The following is a 13,759-nucleotide window of genomic DNA, read 5'->3' as shown; positions in this document are numbered from 1 at the left end:
ATGTACAACTCTTAGATCCATTTCAAATCATAGGTCAAATATGCATATGTCAGCTATGAAGAAAAAGTTTAAATTCTAAAATATTTAAAATAAGTACAGTCCTGGCCAACCATCTGCAAATGATATTATATGTCTTCACAGAAGCTCAAAAAGTAGTTTTATTTTACACAACATTGACCCAGGAAAGAAGTTGCAGTTTATACAGAAACACGACATTCTGCAGATGCTGGAAATCCAGAGTAACACACACAAAATGCAGGAGGACTCAGCAGGTCAGGCAGCATCTAGGACAGGAATTAACCGTCCGCTTTTCATGCCAAGACTTTTATCAGGATTGGAAATGAAGGAGGAAGAAGCCAAAATAAGAAACTGGAGGAAGGGGTACAAGCTCGAAAGTGATAGGTAAAGCCAGGTGAGGGGACGGTAGGTGGCTCGATGGTCTGTTTGGGGTCCTGAATGGTGGTCTAGTTTGGCTATACCTAAGCTGTCTTGACTGTACCTCTTCCAATCCTTTCACTTATAAATAAAGTCCATCCCCTTTTCCTTGTTCATCACTCTCCACCACACCTGTTCACAGGAAGTAGCTTACCTTTCGAGAACATCTTCAAAGAATAGAATTTCCCTTCCTCTACCATCAATGCTGGCCTCACCTGTATCTCCTCCATTTCCCAGTTATCCTTCCTCACCTTAATATTCCCCCACCTTAAAGGTGGGGTTCCACTTATTACCTATCACCCCATGAGTCTCTGCGTCCAGGACATCATTCTCTGCAACTTCCACCATCTTCAATAGGATTCCACCACCAAACACACTTTTACTTTCCCACTACTCTCCGCTTTCCACAGGGAACACTTTTTCTGTGATTCCCTTGTCTATTCGTCCCTCCCACTGATCTCCCGCCTGGTACTTATCCCTGCAAATGGAACAAGTGTTACATCTGCCCATTCACCTCCTTCCTCACTAACATTCAGTGCACCAGTAAGTTCCTCTAGGTGAGCAACACTTCAACGACAAATCTGTCAGGGTCATCTACTGTATCCGGTATTCCCAGTGTGGCCTCTCCTACATTGGTGCGTCCCGACATAGACTGGTGGACCACTTCGTCATGCACCTTTGCTCCATGTATAAAAGGTAGAAATTCCCAGTGTCAACTATTTTAATTCCACTCCCCATTCCCATTCTGGCATATCAGTCCATGGTGCCCTCTACTGCCACAACGAGGCCACTTTCAGGTTGGAGGAATAACACTCTATATTCCATTTGGGTATCCTACAACCTGATGGCATGAACATCAATTTCTCCAATTTCTGGTACTTTCTCCCCCATTTCCCCATTCTGGCTTCCCTCTTACCCCATCTCTTCTCACCTGCCTATCACTCTCTTCTGTTGCCGGTCCTCCTTACCTTTCTCCTATGCTCCATTCTCCTTTCCCATCAGATTCCTTCTTCTTTAGCCCTTTACCTATTCCACCTATCACCTTCATGCTTCTCACTTCATCCTCCCTTCCTCCACCCAGCTACCTAACCCCTTACCTGCCTTCATCTATCAACTTCCAGTTTGTACTCCCTCCACTTCCCACTAACTACTTATCCTGGATTTTCCCCCTTACTTTCACCTTCTGATGAAGGATCTCAGCCTAAAACAATGACTCTTTGTATTCCTCTATTAGATGCCTCCTGATCTGCTGAGTTCCTCCAGCACTCTGTATATATTACAGATTATACAGCAACAGTTAAAATTCACTTCAGAATTTGTGTGGTAGGAAGTGAAAAATAAAAGCTAGAATTTCTGCCTTTTGATCTCTTGATTACTAATAATAGATTTACTTTGTAATAGAACATTAAAAGCAATGGAAGAATCAATTTGGCTGTGATTTCTTTAGGTCAAATAATCAGTTTATTATTAGTTAATAATCAGTCTGTATTTACAGTGTCTTGTAAAAGTATTCAGCCCCCAACCCTTTCTTCACATAAATGAGTATTATTGCTAGGGATTTTGATTAACTTCACTGAGAGTTTGTATTTGTGAATAACATACTTTTTTTTCCCACAGTACAGCCCGAAAAACTTCTACCCTGCGCTATATTTTACAAGTAGGGATGGTGTTACCTGGCTGATGTGCAGAATTAGATATACGTCACATGTACTACTTAGTGTTGAGGCCAAAAAGTTCCATTTTACTCTCACCTGACCACATCACCTTCTTCCACATCTTTACAGCATCTTTGAAGTGACACATTGCAAAGTCTTTACAGTAAGGATATGCTTTCTTTTTAGCAGTATGCGTGCCTAAATCTAATATTCTGCATCAGTCAATATGGTGGAGGTAAACTATAACGTATAGTGGAGGTAACATCATGCTACGGGGATGCTTTTCAGCAGCAGAGACTGGAAATTTGGTCAGGATTGATGGGAAGATGAATGCTACTAAATACCGAGAGATCCTGGATAAAAACCTGCTAGCCTCTGCCAGAAAGTTTAAACTGGGGAGTAAGTTTGGTCTTCTAGCAGAACAACAGCCCAAAGCACACTACCAGATCAACAATGGAGTGGCTTTAAATGACGAAAATTGTTGTCCTTGAGCAGTCCAGTCAGATTAGTGACCTTAACCCAATCAAACATCTCGGGCAAAACCTCAAGATTACTGTCCACTGCCGCTCCCCAACTAACCTGGCAGTCTGAGGAATTTTGCAAAGAGAAATAGGCATATCTTTCTCCATCATGTAATGCAAAGCTAATAGAGACTTATCCAAGAAGACTACTGGCTGTAATAGCTGTAAGGGATGGTTCAACTAAAGTTCAAACTTCAAAGTAAAATTTTCTTTTGGAGTACATACGTCACCACATACTGTACAACCCTGAGATTCTTTTTCCTGTGGGCATACTCAGCAAATCTATAGAACAATGACTGTAAACAGGATTAATGAAAGAGCAAGAGCATAGAAGACAACAAACTTTGCAAATGCAAATATAAATAAATAACAATAAATAATGAGAGCAACAAATTTCTGCAGCCCAGACAGTCGATACTAAGTATTGAGCAAAGAGAGATGAATACTTTTGATCAAATATTTCAGCTTTTGAATTTTTAGTTTTTCACGCTTACAACTTCCTTGTTCTTTGGGCTCTACTTTAAAAAAAACCATGTGATTCACAAATAAAAACTCTCAGTTCTATTGATCAAAATCCTTGGTCGTAATACTCATTTATATGAACGAAGGGTTGGGGGCAGAATACTTTTATAAGCCACTGTTAATAAATTATGGAATTAAGACTGCAAGGGAAAAAGGCAAATTGTTTTCAGGTAACAATGTAATTGCAAAAGAATTACATAAAAATAAGAGAAAACTAAATATGTCAAATATTTAAGTACCTGGAGTTAAAATGGGAGGTAACTGAAAAATGCACAGAAATTTGACAGGCTCATACAGCTAAATGAATAATTTTACTGAAAGTAGAAGTCCTAAGTCTCTCTTTAATTCAGATTGATCTATTAGAAACAGTGGTCCTTTAGCTCAAAATAGGCCAAGTTATGGTTGGAGAAGCTATAGTCAGTGATATCAACAACATTATTGACTCCAACATTTTCAAACACGGCGGAATTGAGCATTCTCACTATACTGAAAGTTGTTTTATCCCAATTCATGTCACTTCTGCTGAAAATTAAGGTGTGCAAGGAGATAGATAAAAATGATGTTGATATAAGATGGCACCGATGTACATTGGTGACTCTCTGCGGGCAGCAGGAAATTGTACCAGTTTTCTATTAAATGTATTTCTTTTGAACTACTTTTGCTGCAATCTGCATGTAAATTTCCTTTTAACAACAGACTACAAAATTACATCAATGATCTTCAGATCTCATGTTCGATGGTTAAACGCAGAGCAATTAAATGCTGCGCCTTTAAGGGTCAATGTACGGCTGAAAACGCGGGAGGAGAGGCAGAATTCAAACCAGGTTGGAGCACAAAGGGATGAGGCCTCCTCTGCCTCATACCTTGTTTGCGAATGTATAGTCACTAGGAAATAAGATTGACAATCTCAGGGCAAGGCTGCTGTATCAGAGACAGACGAGGCAGATCTCAACTGAAAAATGCAGATACACCAGACGTAGCTATCCGACTGGAAGGTTTTACAATTTTCAGAAACAATCGAACTGTGAACTCTGGCAAGGAAAAAGGTGGCAGCGTATGCTTTTCAGTCAATTCTTGCTAGTGCATGAACATTGGGGTTATGTCAACTTCTTGTTCTCCTGACTTAGAACAATTAACAATTAAACATAGACCATTCTGTTTGCCACGGGAGTTCTCATCCATGATCCTGACTGCATTTTACATACCACCAGCGGCCAATTACAAGCATGCACCTGTGAAACTGTATGGCATTATCTGTAAGGAAGAAACAGCTCATCTTGACGCAGTTCAAATTATAGTTGGTAACTTTAACCAGGCCTGTTTGAAGAAAACGCTGACCAATTATCACTAGCATGTAACCTGTTGCACCAGAGGTCCCAACACTAGACCACTGCTACACCATGATAAGTGCAGAGCCCATCATTCCTTCCAGAGACCACACTTTGGCAAGTTGAATCTCAGAATCAGAAACAGATTTATTATCACCGGCATGTGACATGAAAACAGCAGCAGCAGTTCAATGCAATACATAATCTAGCAGGAAAAAAATAATAAATAAAACAATAACAACAACAAAACAAGTAAATCAATTACATAAATTGGATAGATTAAAAAATGCAAAAACAGAAATACTGTATATTAAAAAAAAGTGAGGTTGAGTATGCTTTTGGCTGTATTCCTACGACCTGCATACAGACAGAGCCTAAAAATTAAGGCTCCAGAGATCTAGACAATAAAGAGGTGGCAGAGGGAGGCAGAAGAATGGTTAGAGGATTGCCTGGAGTCAGTGGACTGGGTTGTGTTCAAGAACTCATTTGAGAACCTGAATGACTACACCAGGGTCATTACAGACTTTATTTAAACAGCTATGGATGATCATGTCCCAACAAAATTGTTTAGGGTTTTCCCCAATATGAGATGCTGGATAAGCAATGAAGTCCAGAACCTGCTGAGAGCCAGATTGGAGGCATTCAAGTTTGGAGATCCAGAATGCTATAAGAAATGCAGGTAAGATCTCCGGAAAGTCATCTCTTGGTTTAAGTGGAGATTCGGGACTAGACTGGAATCAACAAGGGACAGCTGTGGTAGGGTTTGAATGCCATAACCTCTTACAGATTTAAATCCTGTGACACAGGGGACAGCACAGCTTCCCTTCCAGATGAGCTCAATGCCTTCTATATTTGCTTTGATCACCAGAACAGGAAGGGACCATTGCATACCCCCATGTCTCCCAATGACCCGTTGGTCTCAGTACCTGAAGATGACATCTTCATCCGATCTGCCTTCTAGAGAATGAACCCAAGGAAAGCATCCAGTTCAAACAGAGTACCTGCCTGAGTACTGAAGATCTGTGCTAACCAACTGGCTGGTGTATTCATGAATATCTTCAACCTCTTGATCTGGCAGTGTGTGGTACCCACCTGCTTCAAGCAGTCTTCCATCGTACCGGTGCCCAAGAAGAGCATGGTAACCTGTATAAATGACTATCACCCAGTGGCATTTACATTCACAGTGATTAAGTGTTCTGAAAGGCTGACTTTGAAGCACATCAGTTCCGGTCTGAGTAGTGACTTGAATCCACTCCAATTCGCCTACCAAAACAACAGCTCTACAGCAGATGCTTATCTCATAGGCTCTTCACACAATCCTGTGTTATGTGACCACAGGTTTCGTTTACTGTGGGCGTCACTTTAAGCACCTGGACGAGGCTGGAGTATGACGTCAGTATAACAGAATGCGGACAGAACGGAGAGAGATGGGGAAGGAGAGGGGGGGGGAAGAGGGATAAGATTTCAGACTGCGAGCAGGAGCTGGCTACAGTAATGGGTGAAGTTTGATACTTTCCCATGCCCAAAGGATTGGGTGAATGAGCGATACACAGTGCATATTGGATATGTGACTGTCGCCTTATAATATCTCTACATGGATTTTGGAATACAACTCGACGGCTGAGATATTTTGTGACTGTTACATCATTTTCCCAGCATGAAACCTATGGAATTCTTCGCGATCTCCTCGTTGCATTTTAATGTGGATATTGTATACAAGTTTCTCCTCTCACCTATTCCGTGGATAGCTGAAACTTTTCAGCTTGCCATCTTAAAACTTAAAGAACTGTTCCTAAGCTTGATGGTTTGGGAGCCACAAACGCATAACACTGTTAACTTCTGTTTAGAAAAGTAGTTTGTTTAATTTTCTATATTTTGAGTAGATACTAATAAATATAGTGGTTTAACATTAAACCCTGACTCAGTTTGTGGTGTATTGTTGCTGGTACGTAACACCTGGAACATCTGGACAGCAAAGATGCATACATCAGGATGCTCTTTATTGATTACAGCTGTTGATGAATCAGCATACAGGAGGGAGATTGAAAATTTGGCTGAGTCCTGTAAAAACACAACAACCTCTCATTCAATGTCAATAAAACCAGGGAACTGATAGTAGACTTCAGGAGAAGGAAACCAGAGGCCCATGAGCCAGTAATCATTAGAGGAACAAAGGTGGAGAGGATCACTTACCTTAAATTCCTGGGTGTCAATATCTCAGAGGACCTGTCCTGAAACCATCATACAAATATAATTGCGAAGGAAGTACGACAGCACCTTTACTTCCTCAGGAGTATGCCGAGATTCTGCATGTCATCAAAAACCTTGGCAAACTTCAATAGGTAAGTGGTGGAAAGTGTGCTGACTGGCTGCATTATGGCCTGGTGTGGGAACACCAATCCCTTTGAGCGGAAAATCCGACAAAAAGTACTGGGTTTGGCCCAGTACATCACGGGTAAAAGCCTCCCAACAATTGAGCACATCTAAATGAAGCATTGCCTCAGAAAAGCGGCATCCATTGTTAAAGATCCTCATCACCCAGGCCATGCTCTTTTCTCACTGCTGTCATCAGGCAGAAGGAACAATACCTCTGGACTTGCAATACCAGGTTCAAGAACAGCTACTACCCCTCAACCTTTTGAACAAAAGGGGATAACTATACTCATTTAAGGACTCTTTCATCTTGTTACTTCACGCTCATTATTTATTGCTATTTATTTACTATCTGCACTTGCACCATATGTTTATAATTTACAGACCCTGTTTACAATTACTATAGACTTGCTGAGTCTGCCTGCAGAAAAAGAATCTCAGGGTTGTATGTAGTAACATGTATGTACTCTGATAATAAATGTTTGCTAATAAATCCAGCATTTACTGTTTATTCTTTTGATGCATGCTATGTTGACAGAGTTATATATTTCATATAGCTCAGATTGAGCATTATGAAAGATAGCAATGAAGATATGCAGTAGTAGGCCCTTCAGCCCACCATGAACATCCCAATCATCTATACCAGTGTTTCCCAAAGTGGCAATATCGCCCCCCTCGGAGCAGTGGTAGTTTCTACGGAGATGATAAAAATAAAAGAGATAGTGGCGGGGGGGGGGGCTCAGTAGCAACAGGGTGCAGTTGAGGCTTAATATAAGAAATGAATAACGTGTAAGTATTTGATCCTCTGGTCTCATGATTACAATGATCATGTAATCATTCCATCTCTTGACGTTCCCTTAGACTTTCCTCAAAGCGCACTATAATTATTAAAAAGCAATGTGGCACTTCTGTATATGGCATATCATGAGAAACTTGGACGGAAGAAACTGTGTTATTTCTGGGCCCTGCCCACATATTATTGCTGTGCACTACTGTAGTACTGTGTTAGCTAGTACCACTCCCATACTCTAAGTAAGCAGAAACGCAGTTCCTGTGAATTAGGGTATGGCGTTCAATTGGGTAAAGTTCAGAATCTGCTCTTTCGAATGACTTTGATCACAATTCTGTAGCCCGTAGCCCAACTGAGATACTACTGCTCCCCTTTATGTACCTTCAAGCAGAGAGTCAAGTTTTGCCTGAGCTCTGACGCAATCATAACTTTCCCCTTTATTGATCACACCACTTGAGGTTGGACTTAAACAACAGGCCACTGACCATGGTAGTTCATCTATAACAAAAATGGCAGAAGCAGACCAAACGAAAAAATGTAAACATTACATTACGGAGTACCTGATGAATTTATGTCAGCAGCAAGCAGCCAATGTGTTTCTTTTTTAAAATGAGGCAATGAAACTACCTAGGCTCCTTGAACATTGAAGAGAATACACTCTCATAAAGCAAACAAGAACTTGGCTTACTTTCAGTTACCTAGTGAAAACTTTCAGAAACATAAAACACTTCAAAACATATTCGCAAGTACTTCACAGTAGTGATTGTTTGTGTGCTTCATACAATATTTCATTGGTCATTGCTAAAACTGGAAAGCTCCATACAATTGGAGAAGAACTGATTCAGCCAGCAGTAAGGGAGGTTCTGAGTATGGTTTTGTATAGTTACCAGATCACCAGTCAAAATAATTAAAGTGATTCCACTCAGCAACATTTCTGTTCAAAGACAAATAAAGGAAATATCTGAGAATGTGGAACATATTGTGCAATGTACTTAGGACAACTGAATCTGCTTTGCAGCTGGATGAGTCAACTTTGCCAGACAACAAATCTTTGCTTCTTGGCTATGTTCACTTCATAACTGATGAAAGCATGGTTCAAGAGTTACTATTTGCAATGGGACTAGAAAGAGATACAAAGAAGGAGTCAATATTTTGGGGTGTTGAGCAATTTTCAAAGTAAAGGACATTCTGCTCATCAACATTCTTGCTTTTGCAACAGATGGGGCACCATCAATTAACGGACGTAACTGTGGGTTATTACTTTCTTGCAAAAGCTGTACCTAACATATTTACCTTTCACTTCATAGACATCTTGTTGCAAAAAACCTGAGTAATCAGCTGCACAAATTATTGAATATTGTTATCACAGTGGTAAATAAAATCAAGTCCCATGCTCTCAACTCTCCACAATTTCAAGAGCTTTGTACTAAGAATGATGGAAATCTGATTGCTTATTTCACACATAAGTCAGACGGTTCTCAAAAGGAAACTGCCTGAGATGTATTTGAAACTGTGATGAAATTCTTCATTCAGTAATCAACTCAAGAACATTCAGTATTACGTGGCTTAGTTGTCAGAATTATTTACAAATTTTAATGAAATCAATCTTTAATTCAAGGAAATGATATGAATCTTATCTAAATTAAATCTGTTGTCTCCATATTTCTGTCCAAGTTAACCCTATTTAAGTACAACACTAGCTGTCACAGACTTTTCCAGAGCCTGAGTTGAAAGAGAAAGAAAAGAATACCAGATGATGATCTTCAAGGTATACTGTGCTCACCTGGATGAGCCCCATCAGAGATATTTCAGGATCTTCACTTAATCCAAATAACAGACTGGGTAGTAAATCCATTCTTGAACACTTGTAATGAGGAATCAACAGAAAGGATGGAGGAAGAACTGATCTTGCTACAAAACTGGAGCTGCAGCTGAGGTTCAAAAAATCATATCAAGATTTTTGGTTGCAGAAAGAAATCTCTGAATACTATACTGCACTCTGGAAAAGAGTCAAGATGTTCTTCATCAGCTTTCCAACATCATATTTAGTGGAGTATTGTTTCAGTGTAGTCACCCAACTTCTTTCAAAACAAAGAAACAGACTGCAAATTACTAAACATGGGGATCTGAGACACCTTCTGAGTGACATTCAGCCTGATGTTGAGAAACTGATATCTCTGCACCAAACCCACCCATCTCACTGAAAAGTGAAAAGGCGATGAAATAATTGGACTGCTTATATGCTCTAAAACTGTTGATGGAATTCTTTTTACTGTAATCAAAAATATATTTGTAGCTTTACATAGATTTTAATTTTCTTTGCAATTATTTGTCATTACTTTGAATTTGCAGTTCCCATTTTCTTTCACTGAGCATCCCAAGTCAAAATTCTTTATAGTTTTTAATGTAATGGTGGGAAGTGAGAAGCGGCATTGGCCATGTGGTTTGGAAGTCAGGGGAGCAGTAATCCAAGAAGTTTGGAAGCCACTAATCTATACTGATCCCATTTTCAGCACAGAGCATGAAACATCATAGAACAGAAGGCTACAAGTGCTCATCTTATATCATCCAAGTACATATGAATTCCACCATTCACTGTGTATATCCCAGCCATGTTACACTTTTAAAAATGATGACCTTGTTTTTCTTTTGCAATTTCTATTATCTTACCAACTTATGAACATCATTTTGTAATTTTGGTATCAGCTGCAAACTTACTGATCATACTTTCTGCATTTGCATCCAGATAACAAACAAAGGGTTCCAACACCAATCAACCAATCACTGGTTACAAGCTTCCATGGGCAAACTACACCCACCGGACCACCAGAGTCATGCTCTGCCTCCTGACCACTAAACCAATTTCGAATTTCATATGCCACGATTCTTCAACCCACTGATATTTCCGTAATCTTGCCCACCAATGTTAGATTCATTAATTTAATTGTTCATGTATTATATATTTCACATTCCTATAATACAGTATCTCTCATTTTTTAAAATTCTCTAAACCTGCTAATAAGTACATTTTCCTCACCCGACTCCACAATAACTCTTGACATACAGGTGCCTTCAAGAACTATAGCAGTGGGGTCAGCAGATCTGAATTCCAAAAATTCATTCAACCTTCTTAGTTAACCTCAATATTCAGGTAAACATGTTTGAAACTGAACATTTTGACGGTGGTCTATTTTAACTTTCATCAAAGCTTTTATACTTAATTGTTTTCCTTGACTGAAAAAAGCATGCCTGTTTCAAAAAGACAAATAAAAAAATCCAACTTGTGGCAGTTAATGACTGAGAACCTGCAAATTTCTGACTCCAATGGCATTTTTTGCTAGACCGGGTCTGAAGAGGCATACATCAACAAAACAACCAATTGAAAACAGCGTCCATTGGAAACTCGGTTTTAATAAACCTGTAAGGAATGTAGCCAATTGAGAACAGGCGCAAACTAACCAATAGCGGAAAGAGTAAATTGGAAACTAGGATTTAATTGACCAATGGTTAATAAGCAAGACGAAACGGGAGGGAGTTGCTGGCTCAAATTGACCAATAGATGAAAAGCAGGGAGTGACCACAGCGATGTCAAAACTCCAACAATAACAGTGCTGAACAGTGAAAGGGAATTTACACTGTACACATCTGGAACAAACCACAGAGTAAGGGGCGAAGAATCAACAGCCGTTCACCGTTTCCAGGAATATCGAGGCAGACTGACCCTCATCCCTAAATGAAGGGGGTAAATATATATCCCACCTCAAAGAATAAAACAGAACCCCTCACACAGCACCCCATACTCCCCTGATTTGAATGGGGCGATGGTCGAGACATGAAGAGGATATGAAAGGAGGAGGAAGGCGGCTTTGGGAGATTTGGAGCAGAGCAAGTTGAGGGGCAATGGAGTGTGCGCACGGGAAAGAGGGCTATTCAATTAAGAAATGAGAATAGAAGAGCGAGGGGCTGACTAAGAGAGGGCGTGAGAGATGTGTAAAAGAGGGGAATGTGTGGCGAGGGGTAGGTGGAGAAGGATTTGAAGTGGGCTGTGGCTGGAGGGAGAGGGATCGGTGGGTTTGGAGCAAGTGGAGAGAGAAGTCGAAGGGCTGATGGACTTGGGGGTAAATGGGGAAAGGTAGAGGGAAGGAGGAAGAACGTGGGCAGAGATGATGTGGAGATAGGTGACATGGAGAAGTGAAGGGATGCGGGCGGGGAGATGCTTCGGCACACAAGAGGGTCGCGAAAGCCCGAGGACCCCAGCGTTACAGGAGCCAGGGTGGTGGTGGGGGGGGGAGTAATGTCCCGGGATCACCGGGGGTATCGGTGGAGCATCCAGTAACTCTGGAAAACCCTGAGCCCTGGTAAGAGGAGGGCAGATCCCGAGCAGTGGGCAGCCTCCGACGGACGGCGGGCTGTCCGGTCAACGAGCAGCGTCGCTGGCGGGATAAGAGCGCTCCGAGCCCAGACATCGAGAAGTCGAGCCGGAGCCCTGCACCCCGATTCCGGGCTGAAGGAAACGGATGAGGGGCGGCAGAAAGAGTTTGGGTCGCGTTGGTCCCGGTACCGAGGACTGGCAGCACCGGGCTCGGCAACAGGTCCCTTGAAGCCCGGCGCCACTCCAACCGTCTACTACTTACCGCCAAGCGCTCATAAGCCTCGAGCGCCCGCAGCGCCGTGTCGGTCAGCTTGACGTGGTAAAGCGACAGCCGCTGCCCCTTGTTGAGCCTCCCGCACGACAGCCCGAAGCGCCGCTCCTCGCCCAGCGCCGCCATCTTACACTGAGCGCGAGCAGCGCCGCCCGCTCGAGCCCCGCCGCTGCCAGCTCGTGCGTCAACCGCAGCAGCGGGCGCTGACTGAACCCGCGGGACGGGACGGGACTGCACAGGCACCGGGGTGGGCAGTGCAACCTGTCACTCAATGCACATGCTCCGGGGAGGACAGTGCAGCCTGCCACTCTGTGCAAATGCTCGGGGGGAGGGTAGTGCAATTGTATCAGTCAATGCATCGGCACCGGGGAAGGTAGTTAGTCAATCAAGGTACAGGCAACTTGGGAATGCAACTTGACACTTAATGCACGGGTACCAGGAAGAGCAGTGCTACCTGCTACTCGATGCACAGGCACTGGAGTGGGCAGTGCGACCTGTCACTTAATGCACAAGCACCTGGAAGGGCAGTGCTGCGTGGACAGTATCGAGCCCAGCGAGGCAGTACTGCCTCATTCACTGCATGGGACCGGCTTTGCCGCTTAATGCGGGCTCAGCTAGGAAGCCAGGGCACAATCTCTTATTCAATACACAGGAAACAAGCGCCACTCAACACACCGGCACAGGGGAAGGCAACGCAACGTCTTTCTCTGTGCCCAACTACTGGAAACGCTGTGCAATGGGCCAATACACAGACACCTGAAGGCAGTACAATTTGTTATTCACTGAAAGTACTGCAGTTTATCACTCGATGCACTGACACTCCAGAAGACAATCTGTCATTCAATCCACGGCACCAAGAATGTAGTGCAACATTTCAATCAATATTAGGACTCCGATGAGGGCAGTGCAATCTCAAAACTCAGAATGCAAATACCGGAGAGGGCAATCCAACTTGCCACACTGCACACGGGGAATTCGTGCAGCACTCCAGTGAACGCGCAGTTGCAGGGCAATGCGCTTAGTGCGTTCCACGAAAAGAGGGGAGGCAGAGTACTCCAACGTACCGAGACTGGGGAGGGCTGTTCCATCCACTGCCGAAAGGTGGGGGCCAGGTTAGCAATGTAACCTGGCGACCTATGGTACCTAAAGACGGCAGTCAATAAATGAATAGGATCGGCTGTAGAAACGAACAACTCGGTGTACGGGGACCTGAAACGGGATTTTGTCACTCAGTGAATGGAGACTATGAAACAACGCTCATCCAGTCTGACCTAAAGTTCGTTGACAGCAATGTAAACTTGCACCAAGCCTTTCGGTGTAAAACTTTTTTTCCCAGTTTGCCAGCAGCTGGTAAGGGGGTGGAAGCCAGAACACCTCAGGCTGGCTGAGGAACCTAGACGTGACGAGCGGGAGTGCAGCCCGTCACAGTGCTATCTGGAGCACTGCGCTCGCCGCAGTCACAGCCACCGGGACATTTGGGTTGGGAGAAGAT

At 42.7% G+C, this 13,759-nt stretch overlaps 1 protein-coding gene across 2 annotated transcripts in view; it reads right to left on the bottom strand.

Moving 5' to 3' along the window:
* LOC134355659 (RNA polymerase II elongation factor ELL) overlaps positions 1-12,616 on the bottom strand; it is a 101,980-nt gene extending 89,364 nt beyond the window's left edge. For both annotated transcript variants that reach the window (XM_063065905.1, XM_063065906.1), the window contains exon 1: positions 12,259-12,616. In XM_063065905.1, the coding sequence (XP_062921975.1) occupies positions 12,259-12,393 (135 nt within the window). In that variant the 5' untranslated portion in view covers positions 12,394-12,616. The remainder of the gene's footprint in view (positions 1-12,258) is intronic.
* Positions 12,617-13,759: the final 1,143 nt, after the last annotated feature.

The sequence above is a fragment of the Mobula hypostoma genome, chromosome 13, assembly GCF_963921235.1.
Source record: "Mobula hypostoma chromosome 13, sMobHyp1.1, whole genome shotgun sequence".
In the NCBI taxonomy this organism is placed as follows: Eukaryota; Metazoa; Chordata; class Chondrichthyes; order Myliobatiformes; family Myliobatidae; genus Mobula; species Mobula hypostoma.
This window is presented reverse-complemented; position numbering and strand designations above follow the sequence as displayed.